The 13,728-nt window shown below is 40.4% G+C and overlaps 1 protein-coding gene across 1 annotated transcript in view; it reads left to right on the top strand.

Annotated features, from left to right (window-relative positions):
- The first annotated feature begins 13,211 nt into the window (after nucleotides 1–13,211).
- LOC124798805 (monocarboxylate transporter 1-like) overlaps nucleotides 13,212–13,728 on the top strand; it is a 47,489-nt gene continuing 46,972 nt past the window's right edge. Inside the window, exon 1 of the mRNA XM_047262335.1 lies at nucleotides 13,212–13,338. Within this exon, the coding sequence (XP_047118291.1) occupies nucleotides 13,212–13,338 (127 nt within the window). The remainder of the gene's footprint in view (nucleotides 13,339–13,728) is intronic.

Below are 13,728 nucleotides of genomic sequence, written 5' to 3'. Positions count from 1 at the left end.
TAGAAAACATTGGTGTGGCATATCAAAGCCATATTCGAATGTTATGTTAAAAACTTTTGTGCGACATTTCATGATTTTCACTGTCACGAGGCAATGACTTGTTATACTTTTTCCGTAATTGCCGTATTTATAAAATCATAATACATTTAACTCTGAAAATCCTAAGTTAATGTGGAAACATGAATCTCAGTAGATTCGTGGGACACATGTCGAAGATAGTTTTGGACCTTTTATTTTTCAAATGTATGGAAAATAAATTATGTCTTATAAGGGGATGCGGAATCGCCTATCCTCGCAATGTTAAAATATGCCTACTATAGGGAACATTTTCTCACAAACTGCTCGAGACAGAGATCAAATTTTTACTGTATGTGCACTGATATGTTATAACAATAGTGTAACAGCAGTTTATTGTCAAAGTGTTTTCTTACAGAGATGTTTTACATTTATTTTTAAATAAACTTCTTCCATCACTTTTTACTACATTATCACCCCTAAGTCTTTTATAAATCAAGTAATTAAAAAATCGTTGTTTCAGTGTTTAAAAGAAACCAATGTGACTAAGTCACAAAAATTTCAGACGTCTTGGTTCACCAGAACCTGAGATAATGTTCCTAGAAGAAGTAAAAAACAAACTTACGGGAAACAGAGAAAGAAGATTAAAACATTTCTGATCCGTAGTTAATACCCCCTTAACAGTCTTCATAATCATCTTCGAGTCTTCTTTTGGCACCCCTCTTCACCTGTCATGCTTTCTTCACTAAAGTCTTGATTATATTGTCAGCGGGCCTTAGACTGTGTTGATCTAAAGTCAACATAGCACGTACTGTGCCGGAACTAACACGCAAACCCAACTTTTGAAGGACCTGGCATTTAGTTATAGTCCCAAGATTGAAGGTTGCCACAGGATCATACACACCAAAATGTCGTATATTAATTCCGACAAACACTGTTTTTGGGAGACGATGCCATGTCACACTATTCATGCACTAGTTGGGGTTCTGCTTTTTTCCATTCATGCACTAGTTGGGGTTCTGCTTTTTTCCATGAAGACATTTCATCAGAAGAATTTTGTCAGCCAGATCCCTGAAAATGGGCTTTATTTCTTCCATGATGGCTAATGGTGGCGAATGTATTTCTCTTCAATTGTTAGTCCCCTATTGTGGAAATACAAAGCCCATATAGCTTTCCTGATTTCTTCAAGAATGCCTGTATTTTGCCCGACTGCAAGGCCATAGCAGTTCTGAATGTGGTCTGTTATGGAATCAGTCAATCTTCCTTTGCAATGCAAGGTTTTCCCATCATCTATATTTCTGATTTTAACCTTCTCAGCCTGCCACCCATTCTCTTCTGCACATGTCCCATACATTCAAGTTTGCTTATATTTACACTGTTCCCATATGTTTTGCTTTCCAAAACTTCTATGAGTGCTTTAGAGTCACCATCTCCCAGACACTTGACATAGCGAACATTATACCACTCTGAAGAGCGATGAAAAATTTTTTTTCACTCCAGCAAGCTCCATGACACCACTATTACCATAATAATTAGCAACACAGTCATCACTATGTTCATTTTTCATCCTGTCTATGCATCGACAATATTTAAACATTATTGCAACATCAATAACCTTGCCAGTGTCAACACTAGTTACTGTTACAACACAATTGTTGGAGGTGTGACCCCTTTTCTGCTATGTGCCATCAAAAGCTACTGTGAGGTCACGACTGCCATCATTTTCTTTCACTGCTTCTTCCACAGCTACCTGCATTGACTTCTGTGCTACAGCTTCAACTGCAGATCCTAGTACATAGTTGTAAGCATCAAACTTTGAAGATACACTTGGAAGATTTGGAACACCAGCTGCTTTGCCCTTACCAATTGCTCGCAAGCCATATACTAACATAATATTTACACTATAAAGTTCAATTTTCTTCTATCCATTATGTACAATTACTGAAACAGAACTTACAAACTTACAGCTGTACTTACAAACACTCCACGTATTTCGACTTAAGGTTGAGGAATATGAACAAACAGTAACAACATAAAAGTGGCGTGAACCACTGTCGCATCGTCACAACGACAAGCCCACCCTACTATACGAAAAGTAAGGAAACGCATAGACTGCGTGCACCAATAGATGGCACCTAGCTGCACAGGCAGCATGGTAGAGGAGGGGATAACTATAAGGGGGTGGGGGGAATGGCTCCCTTACGGATGGGACAGGGGAGAGCGCGGAGAGGGGAGGTGTAGTTCTACAGCTTAAACATTCACACGATGCCCAGAGCTTGTACGTCATAGCCTGTGAGTCTGCAAAAGCTCGTATTAACAGTTTATGCCATTACGACGAATAGTTCGAAAGGCCAAGACACAATCGGTACAGAATTACGCTGAAATTGCAACAGAATGAGACCGCCGCTTGTACATCTTTGGTTCTGTTGTTGCTATATCAATATTAGCTTCTCTTCACAAAACACAATGAACTTCACACAGTTTCACCTCACTATCATGCTGATGCTGTTGCCGTTGTGACAGGATCCTAAAATAATCTTCTATTAATCAAACAACTGAAGACAAGTAACGTCAGTTGGTTAATAGAAGCTCATGCTCAGTACAAAAATAGAAGTATGATTCCTTCATTTATGTTGCTACAAAGCCATACCATTCCTCGTGTCACCAACTATCCATGGCCCTTCAAAGGATTACATTATTTTATTGAAAAAAAAAAGAGTTTAGTGTGTTGTACCACACAGTAGACAAGAAAATTTCGCGTGTTACCCATAAAGATAAATACTTTGAGCTTTGCGTGCTATTATTTTTTCCTTTTTGTGTCTCAAAGCATGTGTCGACAGGAGGGATGTTAGGATATTTGGCTTACACTCTATAGTTTGTACACTAGATACAAGCCCTTTTCTCGAGACTGGCGGTAGATGTACTTCTCGTCTGAAGTTGAAAAAAAACAAAAAACAATGCGTTAGCCACATTTCGCATGCACCAATATGTGATCTAACATCCAAGAAACGCAAATTCATAACGATCCCCATTTTTCATTGCAAACTATTTGAATTTCGTTCAGTACCTCACTGAAATTAGGAACATCAGAGTAATTATGACCGCTAACAAAAGGATATACAGTTAATCATGAAGCTGACAAATGGGGCTAAGAGATCAATGAGACTCAATTTATTTTACCAAACAGTTTCTGTAAAATCATTAGAGAAAATGTGCAGGACAACCAGCGTGCGCATACCTCCGTTTCCATTATGTGGTTGAAGTGGGCGAAGAATGTTTCTTTTGCAACTGACGAATCTCACAGCTCAGTAGATGACAGGTAACTGATGTTGCCACCCCTTGTGAACAGATGGCTAGACACCCCGCGCTGAAAGGGAGAACGCATTTCTGTGCACCGGCCAACTAATTTTGCGCGATTTCTAACTCAGATGTGGTCCATGTGTGTGCCTGTGAGCTAGAATCCCATCTGTCTGTGCGCTGTTGTGACAATCATATGACCTGCTTGTGTAGCTATTCAGACTTTCACAACATTTAGACAAAATGGGAGAGTTGGACTTCATGGCAAATATCGCTAAACTTTGAGAGCAGTGCTGTTTCTGTACTCTGAAACATACCCTGACTGTTTACGGAATGTCTTTATAAGCACAAAAACATTCCATGAAACTGGAAGTGAGAGTAAATTAATCAGCGAAAAAGAACAGAAACTGCTTAGATAAAGGAAGCTACCTTTTGTAGAAGTAACACACAATCCACACATCCACAATCCACATGTCAGTACGAGGAAGCTTGAATGTGATGGGTTAATGAGTGTTCTGAAAATACTAATATTCCAACGTATTTCGTCGGGCCACCGATTTAGCTCCATCAAGAAATCGGATACGGTTCTCCAGATGGTGCCTACGAAACATGTTAAGTGATCTGGCATTTTTATGCAAGACATTGTTTACAAGTGAAGCACCATTTACAAACTGGACAGATTAACATTCGAAAGTATGCACTACTGGTCTTTTAAAAACTAAGATGGCTACGAGAAAAGAGTAAAAAATGGCGTCAGTTTGTCAACATGGTGCAGGCTTTTTAAGAACTGCATTAGTGGGCCTTGTTTTACCGAAGAGACTCTTAAAGAATAACAGGTATCTGCAGTTCCTAACAGATATGCTGCCACTATTATTGGAAGACATTTATTGTGGTACCAACTTCTCGCCCATTAAGTAAAGATAATTACAAACCTTGTCAGCTGAACGTTTTTGCATTGGTGGATCGGTCTCTCGGAATACACAAAAACTGCCTGCACAGTCACCAAACTTAATTAATCCATCTCGAAACTGTAAAATCAAACATCAAATTATTATGAAAACTCGACTCTGTACTTCCAGTCCACTTTGGATATTGTAGGTTCTCTTACTTTCCTTGCTTGCTACGAATAACTTCAGAAGAATTCAACTTTAAAGACATTGTTTTATACTTCTGTTATTGTCCAAATATGTTTCAGTACTTTGTGTGCTATCTTCAGTATAATTTTTTCTTTCTTTCTGAAGAATTATTATTGCATGTTAATCTCTTTCGTAGCTGATATAATTTTGGTTTCAAACGAATTTAGATATACAAAGGAACGATGATTGTGTGTCAAATATTTTACACCAGATTACATATGATGTACAGTTCTGACGTATGTCATTGAGCTAAAGCATTTTATGTTGTTCATTCAAGCCATGTTTAAACCTGTTGTATATAATACACTAAATTTTGAAATAATATAGTTATGTTTCTGTTCAGACACCTCACACGACGTTAGTAGCTGTGTATGCTAGTAGCTTTACATCTGCCTGACATTCCATAGCCTGTCATCTCCAAACAACGAAATGTTTTCTATTTGTTTATTTAGCACGTTACTTACGGCTTTTTATGTTATCTACTTTCTTTCCTTCTTTATGGCATTTTAAAGCTCGTATGTCTTTGCTGTTGTCATTTCTTGCTATTACACACGCACTGGATAAAACTTAAGATCAAAGTACGAGCTTTCTGCCGCCATTTCACGTGTTGTTATAGCTGTTTGTCATTCATACGTTTCATTTCATGTTCATTTCAACTGTAGCAAACAGTGTTCATTGAGCACACTCATATAAACGAACTTAATGGTAACATGATCAATATACATCCACAAACATAATTCACCATTGAGACACAAACAAATGATATAATTCATTTCTTATCGTCACTGTACACAAATGAAACGACGGGTATGATTTCATAATATATAGGAAGACCACAATCAACGTAACAATTATCAACCTTATATCACATTCCCAGGCAGTTTCAGAAACTTACCGCATGGATTGAACAGAAAATGTATGAAGACCTAATAGGAGAACTAACACAATAAATTAAACTGCACAGGAGAATAGCTATGACACAGAGACTGTAGATAAAATGAAAAGTAAAATACGGAAACATCCAACACACAATTACCAAAGATAGATACAGACAGATTTGACACAAACAAAACAAATCAGCTTACAGTAAGCAGCAAGTGGTAGATAATGATGCACAGTAATAAAGCCACATACGTCATGGGCGACATACTGTAGGATGCAGTGAGATGTCACGGCTATGGAACCTAGATGATGAAGTATGGAGTGCGGTGAGACAGCATCAGCGGTTTACACTTTTTTGGCCTTGATCTGAATCATCTTCTCCCCATTAGCGTCGACGGCAGCAGAAACAGCACGCGAGCTTGAAATGTGCCGATCTGTCCAACTCAGCACTCTCGAGGGTGTCGACATAACCACAGCTGACAGCACAGCAGAAGCAGAGCTGTGACAGCCAGCTGAGCTGTTGGCAGGCGGTGCCTTCTTGGCACTGACACCCAACATTGCGATGACACGGTTTACGATGGCGCACTAGTGGATGTTGAAGATAGCACCGTAGTAAGCTCTGAGCAGTTGGGCATGGAACGGCAGTGGTGGTGCAAAGTTATGTTATGACCTCTTAACCAGACAGTGTCCGCATCCGCTCACGGATGCATGTCAGGAGACAGCAACAGCTATTGTACCTCCCCAGAACATTGACAGTTCGACAGTGTGTAAAACACCATCATTTGGCCCCCATGTGCTAGAAGGCTCCACGTTTTCAACCCGCAGCTCGTGGTCTCGCGGTCGCGTTATCGCTTCCCGAGCACGGGGTCCCGGGTTCGATTCCCGGCGGCGTAAGGGATTTTCACCCGCCTCGAGATGACTGGGTGTTTGTGTTGTCCTCATCATTTCATCATCATCCATGACAGTGGCGAGATTGGACTGAGCGAAGTTTGGGACCTTGTACTGGCGCTGATAACCGCGCAGCTGAGCACCCCACAAACCAAACATCATCATCATCGTCATTCACGTTTTCATATCGGCAGTGGAGAGTGCAGCCGCTCACAAAGGCTAAGTCCAGCTTGGCGAGCTGCCTACTGCCTACTGCCTACTGCCAAATGGTAGTGAGTGCATCACAGGTCCTGCCTTGGAACTGGCTCAGTGCTACTGGAAGGCCTTGGGAACCCAAGAATTTTGTAGCTGTCTTTTGGAGGCGGTGACATTATCCCCTCCAGATGATGAACGAATGTCGCCTGGTTTTCTGGCTCCAATAACACTCTCCATCAAGCCATCGTGTCCCAGCTCGTTATTTTCTACAATGCGGTGGAAGTCGTTCTGACGTATGATCTACCTGTTGCTATTCGACTCTGCGTTATTGGCAGCAGAATGACGTTATACTCTCCTCACAGAGATTGCTGTACAGATATTGCTGTACTGGTGACTCAGATACATTTCTCGACTGATATGTAGCAGTGGTCTCGGTTGGGTCACATGCTGTTTTCAGTGTCAGCTCACCTGCCCATTTGATATTCTGAAGCAGATTCAGTGCGTGAGCCTGCCTTGGTTTGGCTTGGCGTTAGCAGGGAGGGACTTCAAAACTTTTCTGCGGCGCAACGCTACCTTTTTTCTTTCAGAAAATTCGCCCCGAATTTTTCTTAGGCTACACCTACATCTACATCTACATCCATACTCCGCAAGCCACCTGACGGTGTGTGGCGGAGGGTACCTTGAGTACCTCTATCGGTTCTCCCTTCTATTCCAGTCTCGCATTGTTCGTGGAAAGAAGGATTGTCGGTATGCTTCAGTGTGGGCTCTAATCTCTCTCATTTTATCCTCATGGTCTCTTCGCGAGATATACGTAGGAGGGAGGAATATACTGCTTGACTCTTCGGTGAAGGTATGTTCTCGAAACTTTAACAAAAGCCCGTACTGAGCTTCTCTCCTGCAGAGTCTTCCACTGGAGTTTATCTATCATCTCCGAGGTGCTTTCGCGATTACTAAGTGATCCTGTAACGAAGCGCGCTGCTCTCCGTTGGATCTTCTCTATCTCTTCTATCAACCCTATCTGGTACGGATCCCACACTGCTGAGCAGTATTCAAGCAGTGGGCGAACAAGCGTACTGTAACCTACTTCCTTTGTTTTCGGATTGCATTTCCTTAGGATTCTTCCAATGAATATCAGTCTGGCATCTGCTTTACCATCGATCAACTTTATATGATCATTCCATTTTAGCCGGCCGAAGTGGCCGAGCGGTTAAAGGCGCTACAGTCTGGAACCGCACGACCGCTACGGTCGCAGGTTCGAATCCTGCATCGGGCATGCATGTGTGTGATGTCCTTAGGTTAGTTAGGTTTAAGTAGTTCTAAGTTCTAGGGGACTTATGGCCACAGCAGTTGAGTCGCATAGTGCTCAGAGCCATTTGAACCATTCCATTTTAAATCACTTCAAATGCGTACTCCCAGATAATTTATGGAATTAACTGCATCCAGTTGCTGACCTGCTATTGTGTAGCTTAATGATAAGGGATCTATCTTTCTATGTATTTGCAGCACATTACACTTGTCTACATTGAGATTCATTTGCCATTCCCTGCAATTCGCTGCAGATCCTCCTGCATTTCAGTACAATTTTCCATCGTTACAACGTCTCGATACACCACAGCATCATCCGCAAAAAGCCTCAGTGAACTTCCGATGTCCACCACAAGGTCATTTATGTATATTGTGAATAGCAAAGGTCCTATGACACTCCCCTGCGGCACGCCTGAAATCACTCTTACTTCGGAGGACTTCTCTCCATTGAGAATGACATGCTGCGTTCTGTTATCTAGGAACTCTTCAATCCAATCACACAATTGGTCTGATAGTCCATATGCTCTTACTTTGTTCATTAAACCACTGTGGGGAACTGTATCGAACGCCTTGCGGAAGTCAAGAAACACGGCATCTACCTGGGAACCCGTGTCTATGGCCCTCTGAGTCTCGCAGACGAATAGCGCGAGCTGTGTTTCACACGATCGTCTTTTTCGAAACCGATGCTGATTCCTACAGAGTAGATTTCTAGTCTCCACGAAAGTCATTATACTTGAACATAATACGTGTTCTAGAATTCTACCACTGATCGACGTTAGAGACATAGGTCTATAGTTCTGCACATCTGTCCGACGTCCCTTCTTGAAAACGGGGATGATCTGTGCTCTTTTCCAATCCTTTGGAACGCAACGCTCTTCTAGAGACCTACGGTACACCGCTGCAAGAAGGCTACTTATGGAACAATCTCATTTCAAACAACTTTACATCGACAGTTGTACACAGTACATGTTTTATATTTTGCATGCTCTTGAGAGCTGAATCACAGGTTTCTAATTTTGTTGCCTAATTGTGCACCTTTACTTTCTATATTCAGTTCATTGAACTGATATGGTTAATACTATGCTGTCTCTGTTTATTACTTATCTGTTAATACAAACTCACAGTTTAATTACGTTTCACTATGTGATCGTTATTTCTGCCAGTAGTAGTATACGCTACTAGTAGATGTGACAGATAGTTTTAACATGGTAGGGAAGCTAGAATATCAGAAAAGGGAAATGCTAAGGCTCAATCTAGATACAATGAGACTCAGTGAAGTGAAATGGAAAGAAGTAAGGGATTTTTGATGAGAAAAATATAGGCTAATACCAACAGCAGCAGAAAATTGTATAGTAAGAGTAGGATTCGTTATGAATAGCATAGTTGGACAGAGAGTGATTTACTGTCAACAATTCAGTGACAGACTTGTTCTCATCACAATCAACAGCAAACCGACACTGACAACACTTCAGGTATACAAACCAACATTATAAGCAAAAGATGAAGAGTTAGAAAAAGTATATAAGGATATTGAACATATAATTCAGTACGTAAAGGGATTTGAAAATCTAACAGCCTTGGTGGCTTGGAATACGGTTGTAGGGCAAGGATTAGAAGAAAGGGCTACGGAGAGTATGGGGCTGGTTAAAGGATTGAGAGAGGAGAAAGGCTAACTGAGTTCTGCAAACATCATAGCTAACAGCGAATATTCTATTCAAGAACTGCAAGAGGAGGAGGTATGCTAAGACTGGGAGACACAGGAAGATTTCATTTAGATTACGTCATGGCCAGGTAGATATAGACTCAGATCACTATTTAGTAATGATGAAGTTTAAGATACTAGTCAGAAGAGTCAGTGCGCGAAGATGTTGGATACGTAAGTACTAAGCAATGAAGAGATGTATTTGAAGTTCTCAGAGGCTATGTATACTGTGATAATAAGTACCTAAGTACGCAGTTTATTTGAAGAGGAATGGACATCTCTAAAAATTGCAGCCACAGAAGTCGCAAAGAAAAACGTAGGTACAAGGAAGATAGATGCGAAGAAATCACGGGTAACAGAAGAATAATTTAACTGATCGACGAAGGAAGGAAGTACAAAAACATTCAGAGAAATTCAGGAACATAGAAATACAACTGACTTGGGAATTAAATAAATAGTGAATGCAGGGAAGCTAAGGCGAAATGGCTTCATGAATAATATGAGTAACGTGAAGAAATCGAAAAAGAAATGATTGTCGGAACAATTGAGCCAGCAAATAGAAAAGTCAAAAGAACCAACCGTGAAATTAGAAGCAAGGACGGAACCATTAAAAGTGCAATGTGAATTTCACTGTTATATACAACGCAGACTACCAGTCGCAAATTTATGAGAACGTACGTCTGGAGCATAGCATTGTATAGTAGTGACATATGGACTGTGGGAAAATCAGAGCAGAAGAGAACAGAAGCATTTGAGATGCGGTGCCACACAATAATTTTGCAAATTAGGTGAACTGATAATGCAAGTAATGAGGAGGTTCGCCGCAGAATCGAAGAAGAAAGGAATATATGGAAAACTCTGACAAGAAGAAGGGACCGATAATAGGACATCTGTTAGGACATCGGCGAATAACTACCATGGCACTAGAGAGGGCTCTAGAGGATGACAATTGTTGTGGAAGACAGAAATTGGGATACATCCGGCAGTTAATTGGAGACTTAGGTTACTAGCGCTACTCTGAGATGAAAAGGTTGGTAGAGGAGAGGAATTCGTGACGAACCGCAACAAACTAGCCAAGAAATTGATGAGTCAAAGAAAAATATGAGGTATGTAAACAAATATAAAATCATACTATTTCGAAATTTAGTTTCCTATTCTTAATATTTTTTAACATAGAATCAGTGAACAACAGATAATGACTCAGCTCAGTGACATATGTGTTAACTGTACATCTTATGTGAACTAGTGTAAAATATTTGATACCTAAAAATTGCTCATTTTACCCATGATTCATATAACATACACAAGATATTAACGCAAAATAATTTTTTTAGAAGGAAAATAAACATTTCACTGAAGATGGCACATAAAATGCTGAAACCTATTTCGATAATAATAAAACTATAAAACGATGTTTAGCATAAGGCGACATATCTCAAGGACCTTGGTATCCATTTCGGATGGATGACGTTTCCACAGCTCCTTTCTAGGACTTAAATATGAAAAAAAACTACACATTTCGTTTTTTGTTGCCTGTTATTGGTCCTTGTTCACCTTGAACGGTTGACTTCTGTATCAGTGTGGCACTATTCCCGTCCATCTTCTAGCAGTTGCACTGCCTTGTAACTGTAGGCTGTATGGTGCGATCATCTTAGGTTCGCTTTGGTTCCCGTCTTGTTGCTTCCCGTCTTGTGATTTTTTTTCATGTTTCTTTACTGCCCTACATATATTTTATGTTTCTTGTCAGCTATGCTTCACCCATTCCATCAGGATCTGTTACATGTTTGTGCATATCTCGCTTTGAAATTTAATCAGACAATTCTTCATATACATCTATTAGTTTTAAACTCTTTTATTTAACGTTGATATTTTCTCATTGCTGTACCGAAATTTAAAATACTTCAGAACCGTATGTTCATGCATTCATTTTTAGTCTTCTAACCTCAACCACACACATTTGTGAAAGCTGTAATACCACAGAGCTCAGGTTGATATGGTTCTTGACTTTTAGAAAGCTTTCGGTACATCGTCTAGAAAAACACAACATGTGCATACAGAATAACGTAATGCTAATAGAAAGACCCGTATGTCGTTTGACGACTCAAACAGTGACCAGTCATGGGGCTCAGTCATAACATTCGAAAAAGAGCAAATTAAGGCAGAGTGACAGCCTAAATCTATCAATACTGAACCAAGATTAATTGGAAGAATCCTAATGAATAATTCCTGCGCGAAAGAGATCACTCACATTACTATGGATCGATCAGTTGTTAAATGTTGTTCGACGGCCTGTGATAACTTTCTAAATTGTATCAATATAAGTGACAGAGAATATTCTAAGAAGAGCTGGAATTCAATTGCGCGTTCGCTTAGTATACCGTAAGAAGGAAGGGATACGAGAAAGATCTTATGTTCTAACACGGGAAACTGGTTACTTCTAACATTCGTACTTCACCTATTTCATCAGGATCTGTTACATGTTTGTGCATATCTCGCTTTGAAATTAAATCAGACAATTGTTCATATACATCTATTAATTTTAAACTTAATGCCAGGCAACTAAAATTAACTGCATTTCGATTTAAACATAGCGATGTTCCCTTTCCAAGCACCAGCCGCAAAAAAGCAGGAAAGAGCTAATGGAAGGGATGATTCGGATACACTGTTACAGTACATACCATTCTACACTCACCACATGTACAGTGGCTTCCCAAGAACGGAAGTAGATTTAAATATCGCTCATCACCTTATATACAATAAGAAACTCGTATGAAGTTGCCCACAACCCGTTCAACAGTTCTGTTGACGGATTGGTATTTCGGGAACCAAGGAATTATCTTTGCTTGTGATACTATACCAAAGTACTTTCGGTGGTATAAAACAGAATACATCGTGAGTTATAAAATGCGCAGGAACAGAGCATAGAGAGAGCTATTAGCATATGTTAATTAATTTCTAGTTACATGCACGTCTGAAAGGAGATATAGTGGTGAAGATCCACAGCCGGCCGCTGTGGCCGAGCGGTTCTAGGCGCATCAGTCCGGAACTTCGCTGCTGCTACGGGCGCAGGTTCGAATCCTGCCTCGGGCATGGACGTGTATGATGTCCTTAGGTTAGTTAGGTTTAAGTAGTTCTAAGTCTAGAGGACTGATGACCTCAGATGTTAACTCCCATAGAGCTTAGAGCCATTTTTTGAAGATCCACAGCCGTACGAAACACTTCCAAATTAATTCTCTGAATGCGAATTTCTTGACATTAGCAGTATTGGGTATAGATCTACTACCTACTAGTGACATATGGAATTCAGTGGACTACAATGCAATGATGTAGACACTGAGACGTACGGTCCAGAGTGCGTGCACAGATAGCCGAAGTTGTTAAGGTGACTGCTTGTAATAAGTGGGAACTCCAGGACAGGGACAAGCTCCAGCTCAAAAATTTCGTATGTTTCTGTTGGGTAGTAGATACAGTATATACTTAACACAGCTGGTGTCAAGAACATTGTGTTTAGCTAATTAATTTCGAATTAATTTTTTATCTTATACAAGTTGTTGTAAAGTAATACATAAGTTATATTTGAGTTTTCATAATGCCAATGCATAGGTAACCAAAAATGAGCATTACGCAAGAGACCAAACTCTGCTGCTAGTTGTCAATTGTCCCAGTCAGGGTGTTACACTTGCAGTTTTCATTTTTATAGTCCCTGCCTGGCTACCCCTACCTATCTCACCTTTTGTATTGTACATCATTGTCACTCTCAGCATCACTGTGTTTTCTGTGTCACACACCAGATGACCGGCCAGTGCCTCGTCTCCATATTCAGCCTGCTTTTTGGTGACAAGATGCTGTCCCTGGGCCTTAACACGACCAGCGCTGCCGTCGTCATGAACACCATGATGGCAGTCATGCAGTTCTCTGGTGAGTGTATTACTTGCTTCGAACACTGCTGCAGATCTTACTTGCCGACTACGTCTGCAGACTATCCATCCCAAAGACGATACCTAAATACAGAATTCTTGAAATTACAAATCATCAAATCTATAATCTTCAAAATTCAGCTGTTATAGGTGTGAATTTCTTTACACAGTTCGTTCAGAATAATTCTCACCCCTCACTGGTGAATATTTGGCTTTTTGGAACAATTAATGCTTTGTCATTGGGTTCTTGCTGAATAAGCATGGCAAGCTCCCCAACATCACGTGTTTTGTGATGTAGCCATTAAAAGAGGAATGTACACTGAAGATATTTACTGGTAGGGTATTCTAGAAATGAAGAAGTGTAGCGCAGTGGAACACCTTCGGCTGGGAC

Source organism: Schistocerca piceifrons, chromosome 5 (assembly GCF_021461385.2).
Source record: "Schistocerca piceifrons isolate TAMUIC-IGC-003096 chromosome 5, iqSchPice1.1, whole genome shotgun sequence".
Classification (NCBI taxonomy): Eukaryota; Metazoa; Arthropoda; class Insecta; order Orthoptera; family Acrididae; genus Schistocerca; species Schistocerca piceifrons.
The sequence above is the reverse complement of the archived record's forward strand: the minus strand, read 5'-3'. Positions and strand labels throughout refer to the sequence as shown.